Source organism: Populus alba, chromosome 9 (genome assembly GCF_005239225.2).
Source record: "Populus alba chromosome 9, ASM523922v2, whole genome shotgun sequence".
Classification (NCBI taxonomy): Eukaryota; Viridiplantae; Streptophyta; class Magnoliopsida; order Malpighiales; family Salicaceae; genus Populus; species Populus alba.
Window position 1 is genome coordinate 5,351,576 of NC_133292.1, and position 24,160 is coordinate 5,375,735.

General features: G+C 35.4%; 2 protein-coding genes and 1 pseudogene across 3 annotated transcripts; 2 read left to right on the top strand and 1 right to left on the bottom strand.

Moving 5' to 3' along the window:
- Positions 1-5,300: 5,300 nt before the first annotated feature.
- Positions 5,301-11,145, top strand: LOC118035162 (uncharacterized). The gene is made up of 14 exons (XM_035040678.2): positions 5,301-5,629; positions 5,722-5,819; positions 6,434-6,516; positions 6,657-6,783; positions 7,337-7,400; positions 8,003-8,100; positions 8,203-8,287; positions 9,346-9,469; positions 9,801-9,902; positions 10,063-10,127; positions 10,244-10,325; positions 10,408-10,487; positions 10,584-10,710; positions 10,814-11,145. Exons 1-13 carry the CDS (start codon positions 5,388-5,390, stop codon positions 10,639-10,641), a joined length of 1,308 nt encoding a protein of 435 aa, XP_034896569.1. The 5' UTR covers positions 5,301-5,387; the 3' UTR covers positions 10,642-10,710; positions 10,814-11,145.
- Positions 11,146-12,417: 1,272 nt separating this feature from the next.
- LOC118035160 (uncharacterized) lies at positions 12,418-21,417 on the bottom strand. Of its 2 annotated transcripts, none has more exons than XM_035040676.2 (11): positions 18,947-21,417; positions 18,548-18,787; positions 17,993-18,122; positions 17,510-17,662; positions 16,943-17,184; positions 16,792-16,870; positions 16,494-16,700; positions 15,571-15,806; positions 14,069-14,147; positions 13,858-13,995; positions 12,418-13,288 (listed from the first exon to the last, which is right to left on the bottom strand). In XM_035040676.2, exons 1-11 carry the CDS (start codon positions 21,187-21,189, stop codon positions 13,133-13,135), a joined length of 3,903 nt encoding a protein of 1,300 aa, XP_034896567.1. In that variant the 5' UTR covers positions 21,190-21,417; the 3' UTR covers positions 12,418-13,132. The 2 variants fall into 2 exon arrangements, with proteins under 2 accessions (XP_034896567.1, XP_034896566.1); XM_035040675.2 differs by having other exon boundaries at positions 16,792-16,873.
- On the top strand, positions 21,393-23,998 carry LOC118035161 (glucan endo-1,3-beta-glucosidase-like; annotated as a pseudogene).
- The last annotated feature ends 162 nt before the right edge of the window (positions 23,999-24,160 follow it).

A 24,160-nucleotide genomic window follows, 5' to 3' on the forward strand; every position in this document is an offset into this window, starting at 1 on the left:
ATGCAAGAGAAGGACTGGTATATGCCCGTGTGCGTATGGTGTGCTTTGGTCAGTTTGACTTGCTAGAAATGAGGTAATCAACAATGATGGAAGGCTGGACCAGTATGGTTTGTGGTCTCTGATTTACAACAGTCAAACAGGGTTTGCTCATTGGGTGAGGTTCTTGGACGAGCTCTCTTCTGCTACACTGGGGATGCTTTATTGAGGAGCCCTGACTGTGTTAAGTCAGTGTCTGCTTTGAAGTGGAACACAGACGGTATCAGGTATAAGTGGAGTGTTAAGGATCATGAGTTGATATATTCTTCCTCAATTCTTTCTGGCACTAAGCATTCTAATGAGACTGAAATACTAGCAATCAAAAAAGCAGTTGAGATCAGTGCAGATCTTTCATCTTTAGCTCGAACGATGGACTGGCTTTTTCGAAACGCGCTCTTCAAATGCAGCGAGCTGGTTGAACAAGAGCGCAGCATGCTTTCGATAGTATTTTCAACTCAGTTAAAGCTTTAAAGGCAGCAGCTTTTATCCATGCGCTTAGAGAAGCAAGTGCTTTTGCAGATAATTTAGCCAAGGAAGCTATAAGTCGTGGCGATGATCTTACTACCTGGTTGTAAATGATCGCTTCATTTCCATGTCTAACCATGCTCTTAATGACTGCATGCTTATCTTAACAAAATTAATTCCGACTTTCATAAAAAAAAGTCTGATTAAAGCGATAGGGCCTTTTAGCATCTGACATCCATAATTAGTCTTACATGGTATAATTGATTACATGGATGAAGAAAAAAACATATTATACTATGTTATATAAAGTCTGGGCAGACAAAAGATTTAATGGACCGATGTTCTGTAATGATTATAGCTGTTCAAATTCATTGACATCCTGGACGTGCTTACATAATTCCAACGATACTAATGTCTTCGTTAGGTTACTCTGCTACCTAAGTCCAAACTAGCTCGACTTGAGTCGTTTCAAGGGACAAGAGAATTCAAATCCCTTGTCCGCGTTTAAACACTTCGAACCAGCTCTATTGTTGTGCTGAAATTAAATTTCATCAACCTCCCATAAATAAAAAATTAAAAGACAATTCAATTAATAACTTTAAGATATAACTCAACTTGGTTAGGTCATAAATTTATTTTCTATAAATCATTAATTTAAATTTCACAAATTTCATGATCATAAAAACTTACATAATTATTAACTTTAAAATTTATGGGACTAGACGAGATACGCTCAAGCTGATTCAGATACCACATTAATCTAAAAATATAAAAAATAAAAGACAATCAATTAATAAATGTAAGCTATATATATTGTTCATAGTTTTTTTCTTTATTAGTTCCTTGTTTAAGTTTTGAGATATCACCTGGATTGTTTTAAGGGATTTGAGATTATATCTCTTTGTATTTAACGAAAATATTATTATTTAAATTAAATTACATCCAAATACATGAATTAACCTTCTAGTAAATAATAAAAAAAACCAGCAAATTACAACATGTATATATTTAAACTATATTTGGCACCATTTTCCATTTCTTATCGCTTTTGCCTTTTGAGCTCGTCAAAAAAGCATCTACAATTCTCATCTTTCGATACTATATGTGAGGGACCATTTCTAATAGATCTGCTTAACTATCACGAGATAACATGCAGGACCATTTCCATATAAAAATCTTTAAACTTTTATTTCATTATCATCAGCACGCATGTACCATTTCTATAACTTTTTTTTTTTTTTTTATATATCCTCCATGAACTTGTAGTAGCATGTTACTAAACCTAACCCTATTTATAACATGATTCAAGATTTGGATCATAAATTAATTGGTTAATTTAAATTAATATAAAATAGCTTCGTATCAAGTTTTTTTAAAATAAAATAATATCATTTTAGAATTAACAAAACATATATCAATGAATTCTTACTTCATTTGATTTTGATTGAATTACAATTTTAACCATCAAATATTTCTAGTTTAATTAAATTAACTTTCTTATGATTTTACATCAAACTTAAATTGAATTGGATTTTTATAGTATGTTAGTTGTTGCTTTTGAAAATATTTTTTGTTGAAAATAAATTAAAATAATATATGTTTTTATTTTTTAAAAAATATTTTTTTATATAAAAACATAAAAAAATAAATTTTAAATAAAACATATATAAAACACCGTTTCAAAAACATTGATTAATAAAATATCTTCCTGGCTAGGTGGCAGAGGAGAGCCAAAGCCGCAGGGAGAAGCCGAGCTATGGTTGGCTATAAAGCGGCTTATCAAAGGCAGCTGTGCGTACGATCCCAGTCCCATCTAGGAGTCGCTGTCTACGCACGTTGCTAAAATAACAGTACGTGTCAGAATAAGCTGTCCAGCTAAATGGGACCACCCGTGTTGTGGATGCGACACGTGTTTGTATCCCCATTTTGACAGCTTCCATCTATGATTGAGGGACCACATCAACCCCGCCTCTCCCTAATACTGGTTTCCTATTTTGCCCTCTCGTTCTCCGTGCATTTTTTCACTCGTTTTGCCGCGTGCCAGATCGGATTGGAATTCAGGTGGTCACGTGATCGGACATGTCACCAAACGTTTTGCCTCTCTTTATGCATTTGCTCATTTATGTTTCAATTAGACCATAACTTTCCCGCGAGCCTCCACGTGATCAAATTGTACTATCTCCTCTGGCCTTTTATTAATTACCTCCTAAATTAATTTTAATTTATTCAAATATATTTAAAAATATTATATCGCAACTGTCTTGTTCTGGTTAGATTTTATGCAAATTTAAATTAAGATGGAGTAATGAAGCTTACTTAGATTAAGTATGTATTTTGGTGTAGGGTATTTTTTAAAAATATTTTTTAATTAAAATTATATTAAAATAATATTTTTTTTATTAATACATTAAAACCATATAAAAACACTTAAAAAAACCAATTAATATGAATCTATGATATTAATCTAGATGTCAGCAATAGATAATAAAAACATGTTAGAGAACGCGACTAACGGCATATTTCCAAAATTTTTGAATTTATTTTGTTTAAAAAAAATTATATTTTGTATTTATTTTAATTTACAAATATAAAAAAATAAATTAAAAAAAATATTATTTAGATATATTATTGCATAAAAATTATTTTAAAAAACAATCACTACCATAATATTATACATACTTTTTATATTTAAGAAATAACACAAGCAACTAAATTAGCAGCAGCACCGTAACTTATGGAAAGCTATCACCGAGTGTATTTAAGATTAATTACCATCCAGTATCATAAATACTAGCATTTTTGCTTTGTTTTATTTGTTAAAAAAATATTATTGAAATGGTTAATAAACATGTTTAAAATCAGTTAAAATTAGGAGTCCCTCGTTTTTGCAATTAAAAAATTGTTGGAAATTATTCTATAATTGAAATAGATTGGGAATGAATGATAATTTTATATAAAAAACTTTGGTTAACATGTTTTGTAAATCCAATAAAATTTAATTTCATGTTGAAAGATTACAAGATTTTCTTGTAATTTATATGTTAGGAAATTAAAGATCTTAATCCATGGACCACCAATGTTTTTAAAGAGAAAAGGCCCCATGCAAAATTAGCTTTCAGTTTAAGCTGCACGCGCCCGTGTTCTTGGGTCTCGAGTTTGGGTTTGATAAAGCCTGGGTTTGGAGTTTGACTAAGTCTCGGACTTGGGCTTGAGGTGAAATATATTTTATTTGTTAAATAAATAATTATTTTTTGCTAGTCAATTTTGAAATTATGCATGCTTTAAAATAACTATTTGCCCGTCAAGAATTAATTTTTTGCTAGCCTATTTTTGTTGCCTCATTTATGAATAAAGAATCCAAACAATTTTTTAAAAAACTTGAATAGTTTCTATTTATATAGAAAAAAAAAAGATTTTAAAGCAAAAAACTATAATGGTTTTGTTTCAAGGTGGGTAATTAAAGCCAATAAACGACAAAAAATAATTATGATAATTATTTTTATATTAGTTTTTCTTTCAAAACTCATTGCAAGAGATTGGAGGAAGGGTGTTTTATAAATATTCTGAGACCCTTCTTCACCTCAATTACTTAAGTTAAAGTTTAACTGCTATTCCAGTTTGTTATGTCCATGCATTTTGTTTATATATATATATATATATTTAAAATAATATTGAATCGATGCTTATTAAGTATATACCATATGGAACTAAACAATTAAGACATGATTAAATCGACTATATTAGTTATAAAACTTTAATCTATTAAATTGTTTACTTTTTTTTTGGTTCTTCTACAAATTTAAATAGTTGTTTTATACTTGAACTCGAGAAGCTAGAAATTTAATTATAAGTATCTGACCAGTGCTGATATGGAGATTTTTTTTTTAAGAAAAAAAATTGATGAAAAAATCATCGCTCTCAAAACAAAATAAAAATCATAAATGATGAAAATGCAATTTTATAGGATAAAACATTTTTGCCTCATAATTTAGATGGTTATAGTTCTTACAGATATTTATTTTAATCATCACAAAAATATTATTTTTTTTAAATTTTAAATAAATAAATTATATTTCTATGATATATTTATAAAATCACCGGCACCTAGCAAGCAGGATCTGCTTCCAAGATAAAAAAAGAGTGCCTTCTTCCGCCTTTGATGGGCCAATTACCAGGCTCAACAAATTACACCCGTGGAGGGTAGCTTTTCCTTCTCCAGGAGGAGGATGGTCTCCGGAATAGATCGATGAGGATGAACTCAATCGGCACCTACATTGTCGAACCCGACTCAAGAGGCCATAGAGAAAGCGAACATGACACGAGGGCTGGCTCGAAGAGGACCAGAATAAAGATCTTAAGATCTTAATACTGAGCCTGCACACTGCACAGCCTGATCCTCCTATCCTTTCTCACCTGAAAAAGATTTTGACCTGAACAAGCCCCTCGAGGAACGGTGACGAAGAGGATCGTGCGCCAATTGACATGCAAAATTCAGGGCAAGAAAAGAAGCATATTATTGACGAGCCAAGAGCTTTATTAGGGAAAATTATCTAATTGACGCTTCTAATGCAAAATTAAGGGTGGGCGAGTCTATTGGATGAACTCTTTTCCTGCCCTCGTTCTTGAAATATTTCACTGCCCTCATCCAACGAGGCAGATCTTGTGAATAAATTGTGAGAAATCGGCAACAAAAAGGACTGAAATGAACATTATAAAAAAGTTGATGCACTTAAAGTTAAAGATACCATGTGGATACCATATCACCATGTCATCACTCACCCTAAGATGCCACATCATTGCTAACGATAAACTGATAATGGGATAAGAGGGAGATGGCCTGACGTTTAGTCTTTCCATTTTTAGGAGGGAGCAGAACATCAAATGTAATGGCATTTGTAATGATAGCCAGACAAGCTCTGTTTCAGTTGAAGAGCAGCACGAGTGTAAAGGCTTGCGTTAAAGAGTGTAAACATGATAATTCTAACAGCAACGTTGTTCAACTTCCTGAGAAGACTCGCAACTCAAGCGTTCTTGTACTGGGTGGAACGGGTCGGGTCGGCGGGTCCACTGCCACTGCTCTCTCCAAGCTCTGCCCTGACCTTAGAATTGTGATTGGTGGTCGAAACAGGTAAATTTAACAAAAGCCCTTGTTTGTTTTCTGTTTGATTTCTGAGAAAGTGACTAAAAAAGAAAAATAAGAAGTGAGGAAATTGATGGTAGGGAAAAAGGTGCTGCGATGGTGGGTCAATTGGGGAGGAACTCCGAGTTCACTGAAGTCAACATTGAGAATGTAGACTCATTGGGAGCAGCTCTGAAAGGTACAGTAATCTTTTAATTATCAGAATTGCAAAGCCATTATTTTTTACTCCTGTGTTTTCGAGTATTTGCTCATGTTTTGAACATACATATCCTGGGTCATTGTATGGTTCCATCCGGACTTAATTGGGGACAAGAAAAAAAAGAAGTTTTAGAAGGTTAAGAAGGCTTCAGCAAGGATAAATTTTGCAACTATTTTTCTTTTCACTGTGCTTTTTGAGTTTTAAAGAGATCTTGCTGTTCATGATTGTGCTTGATTTATGTTATTTTAGCCCTCCATAGATGTTGAGAAGACAAGTTCCTGTATCTCATTGGAGTTCTAAGCGTGGGGGTTGACTTCCATTTGCTTCCTCCCTTTTGTAGAATTTGTCTCATAAATCATGGGGTTCTACATTTTTCATGGAGCCCAACGAGGTTTAGTCCAGACAAGATTTAGATTCATTATCTGTAAGTTTGGCCAAGCTTTAGGAAACAAGCACACCAGCTGTAATAATTAATACCTCCCAAATGAAAATCTCGGCTGTAATCCTACTCAAATGAAAATGTAATGAACTGAACAGCTTTGTTCTGGCTTCTCAGAACTTCCAAGTCTCAAGGTGTATTAATCCCTCTGCAGATGTAGATCTTGTCGTTCATGCTGCAGGGCCTTTTCAACAGGCAGCGAAATGCACTGTACTTGAAGCTGCCATAGAGACCAAGGTGAGGAAAGGTAAACATTATGTTTCTGAATATCAACATTCAGGTTAGATTTCTTTGTACAAGTGAATGCTTACTAGGCCTGTTTATAATTGTTACAAAGACATTATCTTAGGAGCTGTCTTTTTGCCCTTTCCTAACAGACAGCATATCTTGATGTTTGTGATGATACAAGCTATGCATTGCGTGCAAAGTCCTTCAAGGATAAAGCCTTAGCTGCAAATATTCCTGCCATAACAACTGGTGGAATCTATCCAGGAGTGAGCAATGGTATGATTACCAGCATTCTTGCTAGGTCATCATTTTTATTTGCATACTTTGTCCCCTGTATAAAATGCATTTCTGTATTTGCTGTCAAAACACACTCATCACTTATCATTTTGTGAATTTAAGGAGCATATCTTATCATATAAACCATGTGCCTCTGGATAGAGTCAAATTCAAAAAGATTAATTCCGGCAGCCCCAAGTACATTGTTTCATTGCTTTGAGATGACTTTTTTTATGAAAAAAAGAAGAAAAGTTATAACTCAACGAAGCTTTGCAGTTCGAGTTTCTGAACATTCTTATGACTCATGCTTGTATCAGCTGCCTTAAGGTCATGCCACTGCCAGTCTCATGCAAACCCACCATTTGGGCCTTAAAGCTAGCAAATGCCTGAAGAAAAACATAATTACACTAGCATAGAGTACCATCTTATAAGTTACATTGATATAGAAGTGGTGGATAGATCATTAGATTACATCATGTGGAAAACCACCTCACATTCAGCTACTGTACTTTTATTCAACCCTACATGCTAATTTCTACCACTATCATGACAGTCATGGCAGCCCAACTAGTACGTGCTGCGAAAACTGAAAGCAAGGGAAAGCCAGAAAGGCTGAGGTAATTTTTTTCTCATCTTAGAACTTGAACCAAAGAAAGTTTTGACTAGTCAATAACTCCTTATTCATCACCAAATGCCACTATGGGTTCTCTTACAATTTTAGCATAATGTATCATCCCTTGAATGTTAACTATCCATCTAGAGATTCTTGGCTTCCTGCCACTTTAGTTTACCAGTATCCGCAGTACCACCTCAGTTCTCTAATATAAGTTCTGATGAAGAGTGGTGCTCATCTCCATCCATAATTTCTGGTACCTCATAAATTTTTCCTTGAAGTGGAAAATGTGCATTTCATTCTGAAAGCTCTTCTTCTCCTTGGCCATGCCATCAACCTCATAGGCCAAAATCTTCATTTTCCTTTCTGATTTTGGTTGAAAGGAATTTGGTCCTTGGTGGTATCTTTAATGCTTATTTTTGAGTTAAGGCATATCATTATGAAACTCCTTTCATTCCAGTAGAAACTAATCAATTGAATTAACATGGAAGGGGCGCATCTTTGCTGCTTGGTATATGGTGATCCATTGCACGATGCAATAAAGCAGCTATTCAATGGTTTGTTTTAAAGTTTATGCTGTTTACACTCGAATTCTCTTCTTCTCAGGTTCTACTACTACACAGCAGGCAGTGGTGGTGCTGGTCCAACCATACTAGCTACTAGTTTCTTACTTCTTGGTGAGGAGGTTGTTGCATATAATAAGGGTCAGTCTCAACAGCATTTTACAACCAGCACAATCCTCTTCAGTTTCTACTGTAGTACTCCTCTTTTCAATACTTAAACAATGGTAATGTTTATTGAATCAGGAGAAAAGATCAAACTAAAGCCATATAGTGGAATGCTTAACATTGACTTTGGAAAGGGGATCGGAAAGCGAGATGTTTACCTGTTGTAAGTGTCTGAAAGAAATTTCTCTCAAATTGGAAAAAAATCAACGTGCCAGTTTCTAGATGCCAATTCATCTATTTAACAGTTCTACAATCGAGTTTTGAATGAGCATCATAGATTGGGATGGACCAATTTTGATCATAGTTATATCAGTATTCATGCACCAATTCTCACATCCTTATTTTAAGTATTTACAAATTTCCGTGTATCTTTCTGGCTTTGGTGAAAACTTTTGTTTTCTACACCCTTAACTATTGCAATTAATCAAACTTGGAGAAATTCTAGCCTTGGCAATGCCACACTTAGAAAGTTTAGTCACTATTTGTGTCTTTCAATGGCTCAAGACCATTGGTGGATGAACTGCAAAACACTTCATAATCAACATTTCATTTCCTACTTGAATCAACTATGAATAGTCTTCTTCTGTACATCAGCCTAAGAGAATTTCCTCTATTCTCATCTGGAGCTTCTTCCTCTCCATCCTAGGATGGTTTGCTTCCTTTTGTTCCTTGTCTTTTTCTTCTTTCTTCAATTCCATGATCACATACTTCTGTTTGTCAGGTTCTTCTTAGTTTGTAGTAGTGTAACCCTTCTATCCCCCGGGGTTCCCTTGGGGTAAATTGACCACAACTACATTGTAGTTAGTACTCGTTCTTTTTTTCTTTTCTATGGTTTGTGCTTTGCTCGCTCTTTAGCATTTTATAGTTTGTAAACCAAAACTTATGACAAGAATGTTCTTCAATGAAGCTCATCCATGAATGAAGCAGTTTTCTGTTTTCCTAAATTACCAAGTCCTTCTAGGGTTATATTATTGGAAGCTAATTCATGTTTACTGGATCCAAAATAACATGTTGCACGTATCACATGCATTTAGTTTTCTTCTTCTTTATTTTTATCAGATGCATGTAGTAGTATATTACAACTTTGAAAAACTGTACGCTATATGGTAACTCTCTTCTGTTGAAAAGAGCCATATGGTTTCTGTCTTGATTTTTTTGTAAATAATGTAAAGATCCTTTGCTTTCAAAAACTTTCAACTCAATATATATCCTTATCTCCAGGAATTTACCTGAAGTTCGAAGTGCTCATGATGTCCTAGGAATACCAACAGTCAGTGCTCGATTTGGAACTGCACCATTCTTTTGGAATTGGGGAATGTCAGCCATGACAAATCTTCTGTCTCCAGTATGCTCTCACCTAATTTCCATAATCAAAATTACCAATACCACTAATAGTTATAAGTGTAGTTTGATGATTTCATAACAAGTTCATTCTATTGCTTCTGAAAATGTTATCAATAGATATTAATCTATACAAAGAGTTAATGATAAACTCTGTTTTTCTGTTTTTTTAAACCAAAAATTGGCAGCTTGCCATATAATTTGCCGTGTTTTGTGCAAGTGAAGGATCATTTGATAAAAGCTAAAGAAATAGGGGCATGCCTAGATACGATGTGCTATGCTCTTAAATCTTAACATTGTAGTTATAGTTATAAACCTTGATTAATTCTTTGCAGGAATTTCTGAAGGACAGGACCAAAGTCCAACAGTTGGTTCAGTTGTTTGACCCTCTAGTCCGAGCAGTTGATGGGATTGCTGGAGAGCGTGTTTCAATGAGGGTGAGATGGTGATTTTGATGATGATAAGGAAAGCAATTCATAGCTGATTATATTTACTTAGTTGTATTAGGAAAAGAGGATGGTGGAATGCACTGAATGTTAAGCAAATTATTCAACAATATGTTCCACTTCATTGTTAATTTTTCTACTCATTGGACAGGTTGATTTGGAGTGCACAGATGGGCGCCATACACTTGGTTTATTTAGTCACCGGAAACTCTCCATGTAAGTCCCGGGGTTCAAGATAATTTTAGCCCATTCAATTGAAACCAGCATCTAAATGCTTCTGAAAAAATATGTTAATTACAAAATGCTAAGCTCTTGAAAATCCTGGCTTTCAGTTCTGTGGGAAATGCAACAGCTGCTTTTGCTCTTGCAATTCTTGAAGGTAGCACGCAACCAGGGGTCTGGTTTCCCGAAGAGGTATGTACAAGAGCTAAATGATTTTATTAATACAAGTTCTATATTCAAATGTTACAAACTCATTTTCAAATTCTCTATATAGCCTGAAGGAATTGCAATTGAGGCAAGAGAACTTCTTCTGAATCGTGCAACAGAAGGAACGATTAATTTTATAATGAACAAGTAATTATACTAATCCAGAAACGCAGAAATGGTCCTTGCTTCATTTGTTTTTTTTTTTTTCCCTTTGCCTTGCGTTAATGTTTCTTTATTCAACAGGCCACCTTGGATGGTGGAAACAGACCCAAAAGAGCTTGGATTAGGAATATACGTGTGAGAATCCTCGGAAAGCTATCCAAGCCTACTGCATTTTTCTTCCTCGGTTTTGCTACTATACACTTAAAAGGTAAGACGTTCCAGTGTCAATCCAGCATTTCATAATATGTCAGTGTCTGAATTCTCAAGTCCAGGTTCAAGAGACTTACACTAATCTGACGTTTACTTTCCAGGTATTACAATTCAGGACTCAGGTGGTGGAGATTACAGATTTATCCGGAGGTTTTCATTTAGCACTAAAGGCTGCAGACTGTTCAGAGGTTTACTCTTTTGAGGATATTCATGAAAATAGAAAACCACCTCAATGAACTAAGGAAACAATTCTAATTTTTCACTCAAGTATAAGTTGTAAAGTACGTACACTTTTGAACACGTTTAATCCTCTGATTACGTGATCGAACCAAGCTTTGTACTTCTTTGAATATGAAGAGAAAAAGGGTTTGAAGAGGTAGCGCTAGTGCAAATTCTATTTTTAAAATAAAGCTCGAGTTTGATGGTAAAATTCTCCGGGAATCCAAAGATTAACCAGACTTGAAAAGAGAGGATAAAAAAAAGAGCAAATGAGAGAAAAAAAATCGTTTGCTATGACAAAGCTGACAATCAGGAAAGTATCCTATATTTCTCCTAATCTTTACCCTGAAGGAAGACATCGCAAACTCGATACAGTAGCAGAGGGGAGAGAAACTTTGCTTAGAGAACGCAATGGAAAGATCCTTTGTAAGCAAAGAAATACATATCAGAAACAAAAAATATTGGTGAAATGGGATGATTATGAACAAAGAATGCTTCTACAATGCCAAGAATTGATTTTGGACACTGAATTATGTTCATGCTCCTTATTGCCATGGGATGATTATGAACAAAGCATGCTTTTACAATGCCGATAATTGATTTTGGACACTGAATTATGTTCATGCTCATTGCCACATCCGTACCAAACCTGGAAAAGTACATATCCTGTGTAGGAAGAGGATTCTGTAATGGATAATCATTGCATGTATGTAACAACTAAAACCAACAGGATGGATGTGCTTCTACAACTATCTACAAACTTTCATGTTTATCTACTAGCTTCAGAAGAAATTGAGCCATGTGATGCCTGTAACTAAAAGTAACTCCCGGCCCGATAAGAATCCATAGCTTAAGTAACAGTTATCTTAATTAAGGAAATTGTATGTCTGATAGCTATTGTTAGCATATCTATTTGAAGTAGAGAAAAGTTAAGCATTAATTCAGACGTGTATATTTGAAAGGATTAGCAAGTTGCTTCAAGCTACCGCTTCTCCTGCTAAACCCGGCCTCTCATCAGTTGTGAGTAATTTGGTATCAAAGCCACAACAACACTGCAAAAACAAGGGTCAAATTTCCTTGAAATAAACTACTAACCATTGCTCAATAAGAGTACAGACAAAGTAGTATTGTTTTATTAAAACACGACTTCCTGCATCTATGGCAAGGGTCTCTGGCAAAATGAAGCATATCCTGCTCCATTAATTCTATTATTTTTTTGTTCAATGGCAAGGCAGGATATCCTATAGAACGATTTTAAGAAAGCATTTTCATCCAAGATTTTATATTAATTTAGTTTTATTTTTTCAACAAATTAACTCATTTTCACTTCTTTTTTCCAATCCCAATCTGCTCTTTTGCCACTTGACATGAGATAGCAGTCATATTATCCCTTACCCCTCTTTTAAACCTTGTCATGAAAATAACCACATTAAAAAAAAAAAAAATACAAAATAGGATACTCAAATAGATAGAATTGAAGTCAAGGTATTCAAATGGAAATTTAATAGAAGGTTAGGTACGTGGAAATGGTGAGTTTGGGCATGCCACTCATAATCAATTTACATACAATCACTAGACGAAATTAAACTAAGACTAGTACATCTAGGATTCACCTAAAGAATTCATCTAACCAAAGTCCCATATAATTTCCAAGATATTGGTTTAGTTTCTTGATTGCATTGTCAACTTTTCATCTGTACAAAGCCGATGCATTTACACAACTCGGACAGTTAGCAATCTCCTTTCTCAGTCTCAGATTGCATTTAAACAGCATGCCTTTTCTTTGTTTGTGCTATTTGGTGTTTTTCTCCCCCCGCCCCCGTGTTTCAAACAAAACTCTTCCAGAATTCAACCTTCACGCAATCTGACAATTACCTGTCAAACTTTCAATACAAACCAGCTCTCCTGTACCAAATTAGCTAGCATGTGAGAAATCCACGATTTTTGGAAAGGTTTTCAATGGTTACGCAGTTCTCTGCATTTAGGTTGTCAGTTCTTAAGCATTAGTAGGTATGATTTCCCATCTGCAAGAACTCTGAATCAAACCTACGTACAGATGCCGGCCAACCACCATACTTGTTGCCTGACTTACAGATGGACTAACTTGATCAGGAATCTCGAGATTCTTCTTGTCATTCATGCCACACAATTGTCATCAAAATCTGTTAAATCAAGCGGATCCTGGCTTTTCATTGGTTGAGTTACCGACCATGTGACCTCCAAACCCCCCTCCAATGTCTCCTACTACTGCTTTCAAATGGATAATTCTGAGCTTCTGTATGTGTTCTGTATGTGCTGCTTCCACTTCGTTTCTTTGGGTCATTCCTCATCAGTTCTTCAAGATCATACTGTGAGCGCTGCAAAACATTGTATATTGACCAAATAAACACCGATTTTTCTCACAGAATGGAAATACGAACCACAACATACCAAGGCATTAATAGGTGTACAGAAAAATAAGCAACTTATCCTCCAAATGAAGGGCACAAGTTATGCTAAGCAGTAAAAGAAATCACAATGATTTGTTCCAGTTTTTACATGTAATAGCTGAATTTATGAGTTTAAACATTTTTATTATATTTATCAAAAAGATTGGGCAAGGCCTAACATGAAAATGGCAGGCCTGTATGATCTGCAGAGTATTAATGGCATGATGATCTATGATGTTAATTACTGTGCAGCCAGTTAGGTTGCCGTGTACTTTTCCAGGGAACGCACACAAGAAAAGTAAAAATCATTATTCAGGGCAAAGGGAGCTACCAAATGTCCGAGCCAATACTAAAACAAAGGATACTTCAGAACAGAAGTTTTTCCCCATTTTGGGAGGGCAAACAAAGGATTATCAGATTCACAGCAATATTAAAAAGCTGAGCCAACAGAAGATGTGGAAGTATAGTAGATTGCATAATAGAAACATGCATGAGACCTTAGCAGGGTCTGAAAGCATGGCATATGCCTCTCCAATCATTTTAAAAAGTCTGTCAGCATCCTTGTGGACTTCTTCTCCTATCTCCTTCCACAGGCCATCATCTACATAATCACTTCTTGCCAAGGACTGACCAGCCTACATCAATAACCAATGTGTCAAAAGGGTGAATCATAATAAGCCTATCCATAAAGTAGAACATGTAAGAAACCTTGTCAGGATGGTGTCTAAGTGCAGCTTTGCGATATGCCTTCTTAACTTCTGATGCTGAAGCAGAAGGTTCAATTCCCCTGCCATCATAATTTGATTGGTAAACAATTTTATACCCCACATTTTAAACGAGTCTTAAATTTAAAGCAACAATGTGATAATAATAATAATAAATAAATAAATAAAGAAGAAAAGTAGAGCAACAATAATAATTTAGTCTCTGTGATTTTGAAGCAATTGTAGGTGTCCTAGTTTCAGAAATCATAAGTTAATTACCTAACCAATATTGTTGTTGTTGTTGTTGTTACAAAGGAAAGACAAACCCAACCTGAGACCTATTGGAGGAGGGAGACATGGATACCAATTGAGTTACAAACTCATTGGAAGGGGTGGGGCGCAAACCAACTATGAGGGGGCCATGCCCCCCAACATTTTTGAAAATTCAGTAAAGCCCCTTCAGATTAGTATATGTTTCATATAAGCCACTATAATTTTATAATTTGGCCCTCAAAAAACGTTGTTTTTTGTTTTCTTCAAAGCCCTACCCCCCACAACTTTAGTCACCCTCCACCCCTGCTCATTGGCTCCTTACCCAGCATCGACTGTTAATTTACTGAAAGATTGGTTTGATATTTTTTAAATACCCAAACAACCATTTTAATTTACAGCCTCATTTCTTTCACCCAGCCCTCTATCCCACTCTCTAAAATTCAACAATCAAATTCTGAATCGAAAATCTCAAATCCACTATCAAAATTCATAATTTGGTGTAAGAGTGATTCTTTTTTTCTTGTCTCTTGTGAGCCTGGGATGTCTTGAGTTTTGTTACGCAGTCTAGACCTATCTTCTTCCTTGATCTTCAATTTTGGATAACAACATATATGGTTTTGTGGAATAGGAAATAGGCAAGGCTTGCAAATAACAGAAGTGAGAAATTAATAGAGAAAGAGAGAGGGTCGTAAGGCTTTCAGTTTCAAAATGCTTAGTAGTAGTTTAATTTAGAGAGAGAGAGATGAAGAAAAGAAACTTGGGTTAGGGTGTCACAAATGAGATTGGAAAATCTGGGTGGGAAGGAGGCGTGTTTAGGGAACAAATATTATTAAATTAATGACAACACGGCATCTCGATAAAATCAACAGTCAACTTACAGACGGACAAAATTATAAACAGGTTTTAAAAGGCAGGCTAAATATAGGATTTTTTTAAACCAGATGCAACTTAATCACTAAAAGTACTGGCACCAGATGACGACGACGACGAAGACACAGGGACTAGCTTAACCTCAGCTCATTTATTTCAACATGTGCTAAAAAAGAGTGATCATAGATCATATATCTCTCTACCACATGCAATGGAGCCACACAAAAGATTACTCTCTGATACAGCAAACAACTACCCTCCATGATCAAAAGATTGAATAGAAACCATTCATATTCCAGCAAATGACAAGACATTATAAAGAGATCAGAACATATGGAACTTCTAGGATCAAAAGTGACTTACAGAATGAGGTACATATTCAGAGGAATCTCCTTTCTGGCTTCTTCTTCTATGGTAGAGAGACGTAGGCGAGCTTGTCTTAGATCATTTGCCAAGTTTGTTGTTCTATCGGAGTGCCCAAAATGTTTAGTTTTCTCCTCTGCTTGCTTAATGAGAATAGCTACCACTCTCTGAAGATCATTAGCTGCTTGTCCATAATCCCTTATCATCTCATATAAAGTGGCTCGTCTAGAGATTGCCTAATAAAGCATGGAGAGTACATCACCAAAAAGGTTGTTCAACTGAAACCAGCATGATTTTGGCCCTGAAAGTAGCTAAATATACCACTACTCGGCCTAAATTCTCAAACATATATTAAGAAAAAAACCAGTGTTTTCCAAGAAATTTGTCATTTTTTTTCCATGGATACGAAATTGTGCGTCCAAGGTAGAGCAAATGTGCAGATATCAATTTAGCAATTCAGTCAATTGCACTATCATAAACCTGAATTCTTGAAGCAATTTAACAAGGCAAGTAATAAAGTCGAAATATAATTAAATTATCTTGAAAACATGTCAATTTCAACAAGTTCCACAACTTAACTCAAAGCCAGCAATCTTCTCCAGATTGACTTTGGCACCAGAAACAAAAACAATAATGTGCTGAATCACCTTCGTAATCAAGTACAATTTTAAAGCTTCAGAATATAAACTTTTGATACCCTGACAGATTTAAACTCTTCCAATTTGAGCAAATCAGAACACTGAGTGTTTTCTCTTAAGAGCTAATTTAACCTTTAAGGCTCCGTTTAAATTTTCTAGTGCTCTAACCAACACCATAAATGATCTGGTTCAGCTAGGAACTGAAAAATTGCCAACAGGTTCCATACATTGTTATGCCAAAAGATAAAAAAGAGAGTAAAGGATGATATAAGTTTAGAAGAAAACCTTCAAATAATTTCCATCAAGAGCAATTGCCAGGCTGCAGTCTGCTATAGCATCAGTGATTTGGCCCAGTGCTTTGTATGCAGCAGCTCTATTGCAAAAACAAATGGCTGCAAAAGGCCGTGATTCTATGTTACGGGACAGAGCAGCACTGTAATGTTCAATAGCTTCTGAATGCTTTCCTGCTTGAAATGCTTCATTCCCTGCTGCCTGCAGTTAGTCGTATTTATTCCATAAGATAAGAGATTAAGATACGTCAAACACTATTCAGGAAAAAAAATCTAACACAAGAATCCAATACCTTATGGCGTAAGAGTTCTTGTACAGTGGCAGCTAAGGGTACTAGTGATTCCTGTGTTTCAATATCATTCCTGGACAGACTACTGAAGAAACAATACTTTTATCATCATTCAAATAAACAAAATCAGAGATATGTGAGGCATATTACTTACCTCCTTGCAATAGAAGTAAGTTCCTCTTGCTTTTCTAGTGAAACAATAGCCTCCTCTAGTCTTCCAAGATGGAAGTAAGACTTGAAAATGAAGCGGCAACGCCAGATCATAAAGGAAGTGTCCTTTGTGAGTTCAGGACCAAGATTTTCTACATGGTAATCAGCATGTAATGGAGGAGAATTCTTCTTAGCAGAATCAAATGTCTGCTCACACAGTTGAATTAACTCTTCATACTTCCGCAGCTGCTAGATGACACAAAAGTTAACCAAGCTCCCACTATCTTTTTGTTGTTTATTTGATTCTTAAATAGTGAAATTAGTAAACACACTCATGTAGGATTTGATGTTGGGCTGGATTGGCATAGCCAGTGCCAGCCCAAGTTGTGGTTTTTTGGCAACCAATGTAAACTAATCACTTAACTCATATGAAATGAATTCTAATGATACAAAGAAAATGAAACATGTAGCTTGCCCCAGATAGTTTGGGAGAGGTTCACTTGGAAAGAAACTAATAGAATGCAGTTCACTAAAAATAAAGTTTCAAAGCTTCAGTAAGAAAATTACAAACCATGAAAAGTGACTCTGCTTTCATTTCAAGTAATTTTTCTGAGTACGAACTTATCAACAACCCCTCAGCAATTACTTGTAAAGCACTCTCTGCATCATTAGGTGCTCCCCGTTTCAGAAGTAGAGCGGCATGTTGCATGCACTCAGACACTTTCTGCCAGTCATGAAAAACAGTTAACAGCCACAAAATAGGAAAATCATATATAGTCAATTTAAAACCAAAGCTTCTTGGCCATGTGGTTTGTGGAGCTGTAACTCTAAACCACTCGACCATGTTGCAAGCTTTGGTAGCAACACAGCAACAAGATACAACTTCAAACGTGGATGGCATCCACCAATTTAATCAGAATTAAGTCATATTAATTGTGCATTTCATGCCATTATTTAACTAAGGGTACATGTACAGGGACAATTAGGCCACAAACTCAATAAATTATCAATTTTAAGGTCTTATTCAAACAAAACAAATGAAAAGAAAGATTACCTGTGCCTTTTGCAGCCCGTCAGAGGCTTCTACAGCAGCTTTTTGGTCCACACAGACATCAATGCCTAACTGTAAGCACCTCTTGAAATATTGCACTGCATCTTCAACTTCCCCCAGAGCAAGGTAACAACTTGGGATAAAAAAAGAAGGGAAAATAAGCACAGCACATACAAGCAAAACTGCATTTACAAGTAGCTGATATTCAACAAAATCAGAAGCTAATGATTGAAAAAGGGAATTGGCTAGAGAAAAAGTGATTAAAAGTTTAATGAATTACATAGAAGCAAGAGAAGTAAAACTTTAAATCATTTATATATTCCGTGTTTACATCAACAAACAGCAAGATACTAACTCAAGCACACAATGGCAACACAATTTCTGTGTCAACTTAATGGACTAAAATGAGGAAAAAGAGCATATTAAGGCAGCAGTTACCAACTCTTAAGTACAAATAAGTTGAATAAGAAATTGAACTAGCAGTATGTGCATGAATACATAACAATTAAATCATCAAGTCATCCAGAAAATTTATCAGAAACAAATGGTGGAGCTTACTTTGCAGCTCTGACTTGCACCCTGAGAAAATTGGGATCAATTGCAGCAGCCATCTTACAGTCTACTAGTGCGTCTCTCATTCTTCCAAGAGATATACGGGTAGCCGCACGGTTGCTATAGCACAACATCAATGCCCTGAGACAGCTTCTAGATGTCTCAGTTTTAGAAACACAATTTACACCTTTTGTGTAACAATCCTCAGCTTTAGACAAATCCCCGCTAGTGTATGCTTGGTTTCCCCTAAAATAAAAGGTATGAAAAACATAAGAGCAATAAAATCTTGCAACCATACAGTATGGTTACAGAAGCGAGAGGTAGGTAGATAAAAAAGAGAATATATTCCAAATAAGATAATTTTAGAAAAAAAATTGACATGAAGTTGACGAGAATTTATCTTACCTTATTCGCCACTTCTCACATGCTTCTTGAGCTGCAACAGATGCAGAAACAGACCCTTGATTAATCTCCTGTCCTCTAAGCAGCTCACGGGTATCCCCAGCCACATGTGAAGGACCAGATGAGCCGGCTTTCTTGCTCCGTACAGGGGACAAGGGTGAAGATGGTCCAGAAAATGGTGTAAATTGCAAAGAAGATGTTGCATATGAACCTTTGGAATTAGCACTGGAATTGAAGGAATCATTATCAACTTTAGGCAGATTCTTCTTTTTGTGATGACGTTTTGGAGATGCTTGTGCAGTAGAAGAGGCAGCAAAGGTGAAGCCCAAACTGACAGCATCTTCTGAACTCACAGCTGAAAAAAATTGTGTCCTGAGGTCACTATCTAGATTTGCACTTGAACTGGCTTCACTTTCTGCTGAAGCAACCATAACATCATTGATAGAATCTATTTCCTCATTTGCAGATTTAAAGCTTTCAGTTTCAGCCCCAGAAATAGACTCTTCCAGATAATTTTCAGCTCCAATATTTTTATCAGAACAGTATTCAGAGTTTTGCTCTTTAGTTTCTCCGTATTTCGTATCCTCTTCATTATCCATTTGCTGTGTTGCAACAACCAGATCTTCATCTATTGCATCATTCAGAACAGCTGGTTGGGAATCAGTTGATTGATGTTGATTATCCAGAGTGAAAGATTCCTCCGATGCAACAGAAGTTTCCCTGGAATTTCGAGCATCAGACAATGTTTCCTGGTATGGTGAAATATCCATTGGTGAATAAGATTCGGAAGCCTCTGGAATTTCTTGGGAACCACCTTCCCTATCAACAAAATCTTGACCTGGCCACAGAGGGGCTTTGACAGGTTGCCTCAACTTTCCCCTTTTCTTCTTCACTTTCAAGTCTTTAAACTTCGTACTGAATTCCATTTTCGGATTTGATCCTGTGAAAATATATCCTTTGGGATTTGGTGTTTCAAATTCTACAAATGGAGACCCAGCACTGTCTTGCTTGCTTGTAAAGCTAAACCAATCTGTCTTCTCAAGTCCACCAGTAGGTGGCACCCTGAACACATTCCCACCAGCCAAGCTACTGGATGAGAAGGAATGCGATGGCCCTGCAACTCCAATTGATTGTGCATCGACTTTTGGTTGATCTATAGGTACTTGAAAGCCACCAACATCTGTACCCTGCATTCCTCCTTCAAAAACAAATTCCGTTGGATCACCACAATCATGGAATTTCTCATCCCCCTTATTTACAGTTGGCATGAAGATTCGTGATGAAGAAAATCCCATGTCAGTTTGACTTGAATATTCTCCCTTCACACTTCCGAGGTTCAACTTGCAACCCCTCTCACGTGAAAGTATACTCTCATTTTCTCCACCCACATAACCGCCAGTGCTTTCCCTGCTTCCAAAAGCAAAGCTATCCTTCTCATTGTTTACATTATAAGTATCTACAAAGTCCTTTACGCTCAATTTCTTGATCCGATCAGGAAGTGCATTCTCTGAAGCATCAGCAAAAATATCACTACACTTTTCACTACTTTTTAATCCAAACTTTTTGATATCTTCAGCTCGAAAACTACCACCACCCTTAGTGGCATCCCCGGCCTCTTCAAAATTCAATTTCTTCTCTAACTCATCTGATAGCACTGACCCCACATTTCTCCCAATAGAACCGCCTACATTGTCACCACTCTCAAACCTAGCATTTGCACTTAACTTAGACTCTCCATCTACAACTTTCTCCTTATCATCAATGCTTAGCTTCTGCATGCTCTCATCAACACTAAAACTCTTATTACCATCACTCGAAAAAACATGACCACTCTTGTCATTCTCATTTACATTAGTTCCACCTCCAATTCTCAAACTTTTAAAGTCCTCTATAATTCCCTTGCTGGAATCCGAATTAAAACCCACATTACTTCCACTAGCTCCAAACAAAAACGCCTCATTACCACCACTCCCAGAATCAAACCCAGTTGAACCAGAACCGCCCAGTTCAACACGACTCGTATCAGGTCGAAACGGATTGAAACCAGACCTCGCCCAGATATCTTCATTGCCATTAAAGTTCTGGGGATTTGATTGCCTCCTAACTTTTACCAATCTTGGCCTCGAAAGACCACCTTTGGCTGACGATGATAACGATGATCGAGAGCTAAAGTTTGGATCTTGGTTACTAAATTGGGTTGAATTTGAAAACCCGGAATTTAAATTACCAAAATTTGATGGATTCATGCTGGTTTCTTGTTTTGATTGGGGATTTTCTTGAAGTTAGATAAGAATAACAATAAGAGGCAGATAGAGAATGAGAAAGCTGACCGTTGATGTAACTATTAGGGTTTGGAATTCTGAGCTCCGGTTTCTAGCAACGCCGGTGACATGTCAATGCAGAAGGAGTCATTAAATCGAACGGTGGAGAATAGGGTGGTGGAAACTTGATGATCAAAGAGGTTTTGTTGTTAGTGGAGAAAATGATGGGGCTTTTTTCCACATAAATAATTGGGCTCATTAATTAAGATGTTTTTGTAGTAATAAATATTTTGGGGAGTTTTTAATTTACGTGGCTAAATATTAGGAAGATTAATTGTATGTAATTTTTTTTGTGTTATATTTTATATGTATGGTGCTGGTTTAGTTACCCTTATCTAAAGGAATTTGAATGGATTCTTTTAAGGTTTTAAATTTTAAATTAGATTTAAAATACACTTAGTTTTTAAAATAAGGGAAAACTAATTAATATTTGTTAATTGGAGTATTTCGGATTCATTTGTATGTTAATTAATCTTTTTTATAATTAAAAAATTACAAACTTTATTTTGATTTTAATCTCATGATTTAAATTTAAAAAAACTTGTTAACAATTATATAAGTTTTAACTCAAATATATTGATTTTGCAGGAGATAAAGTTGTGTTTGTTTTTTAAAAAAAATGAATTTTTTTGTTTTAAATTATTTTTATGTATTAATATCAAAAATAAATTTAAAAAAAAATATTATTTTAATTTAAAAAAAAAACAATTTAATAAGTAATCTCCATCATAATCTATAATGAAAAAACCTTTGAATTGAACCTGGAGAGAGAGAGTTTTTGTTAAGAGTCACAAGGTGAGAACTAATATTATAATAAAATCTTTACTCAATTCTTCCCTTAAACCTTAAATGAAGACCTTTTTTAAAAAAGATATTGGATTAACTATAACGTTGTAATTTGAAAAACTCAATATTAATCCTTTATATATATATTGTTGTAACTTATATTATTTCCGAGTACGTGTGTTTTTGCAAAGTTTTAATTTTATTTTTTGTTTTAATTTTTTTATTTTTTTAGATTGTTTTGATATACTGAAATTAAAAATAAAAATATAAAAAAATTATTTTGATGTATTTTTAAGCAAAACACACTTTAAAAAATAATTTTTAAAAACATAAGAAAATAACTATAATATCAAACACTACCTTAATTTTTTTCATTAAATTTTCAGGAAAAAATAGTTTTTTTTCCATAAAATACCCTTCATTTCTAGTTAATTTTTCAAATTTCTTTTACAAATGAAACAACTTTTTTAAAAATTCAACAATCAACTTAGATCAACATACTATCATATAATTTTCAAAACTAAAAGGAATAGCTTATAAGATGTGAAAAAGAAAGGGTAAAACTATAATTACATAAATATAAATTTTATTTAAAAATTTAAGTTATTCGATTGAATTAATTCTTTATAATTTTCAACTCTTGTAGTAAAGGTATAATTAAAGACAAATGATATAAAAAATTAATAGAAAATCTCAATGTTTATATCTTTATATCATAAATAATTCCAGTTATTAAGCTCTTGATTTTGTCTGGGGTCCTCACTTGACTCTTATGGTGGTCAGAAATTCAAAGTCTGTTGTAAGTGGAATAATCAATAGACTAGCTTGTCAACATCGGTTTTTGGCAAGGCTCCATGAATTTCTTTCTGTTAATAAACTAGTTTGTACGGCAGACATGCTTGAGCTTCCGAGTCCAAAAGACTTTGAGAGCTATTTGCAGGCTATCACTTAATTAAGAACTACTACCATGTATATATATCGCAGTGATGAGCTGACGGCTCACTTTTTCCATCAAAACTCGTTAGCATTCAGTTTATGTTGCAGATGCACAATCCGGAGGGGGTTTGCTGTGGAAACGATTTTCCATCCGATCAGGAAGTTGCGAATTTATGATCCAGACAGAAACACACTTGAAGCCCTGAGAGGATCAAACATAGAAGTCATCCTCGGTGTCCCCACTGACAACCTTCGGGCCCTTGCTGACGCCTGAGCTGCTAAAACCTGGATCCAAAACAACGTTGTAGCCTCCTCGTCCATTGTCAGGTTCCGCTACATTGCTGTCTGGCAATGAAGTACACCCGGAGATGCAAATGCACGATATGTTCTACCAGCAATGCAGAACATGCATGATGCAATAGTATCCGCCAACTTACAAGGTCAAATTAAGGTTTCAACGGCGATAGACACAACTCTGTTGGGCATATCCTACCCTCCATCAAAAGGGTCGTTTAGTGACAGTGTAAATCCTTACATGAGCCCTATCATCAACATCTCAAGGACCGATGATGCACCACTTCTTGCAAACGTGTATCTTTACTTCAGATGTACTGACAACCCACAAAGCATTGATCTTAACTGTGCCTTAGTTACTTCACCAGAGGTAGTGGTGCAAGATGGTCAATATGGATATCAGAATTTGTTCGATGCATTGTTGGATGCTCTTTATGCTGCTCTTGAGAAAGCAGGTGCCCCAAATTTGAACATTGCTGTATCCGAAAGTGGTTGGTCATCTGAAGGTGAAAATGCAGCAGCAGTTGGCAACGCAGGAACTTTCTATAGGAATCTAATTAATCATGTGAAACAAGGGACTCCCAGAAGATCTGGACGGGCTATAGAGACATAATTATTTGCAATGTTTGATGAGAATCTGAAGGCAGCAGGAATTGAACAACATTTTGGTCTATTCCTCCCCGACAGACAGCCCAAGTACCACCTTACTTTTGGTTGATAGAAAAAATAGTGTAGTGTGTTGCACCTAATTACTGTTTGAACAAGAGTGTTTGAGCTCATATACTACTTGTGATGTACTGCCAGGCTTACTCATATAATGCGATAAACTTATTTGAATCTGCAAGCTATTAATTTGATGTTCAAGCAAGTTTCTTGATCC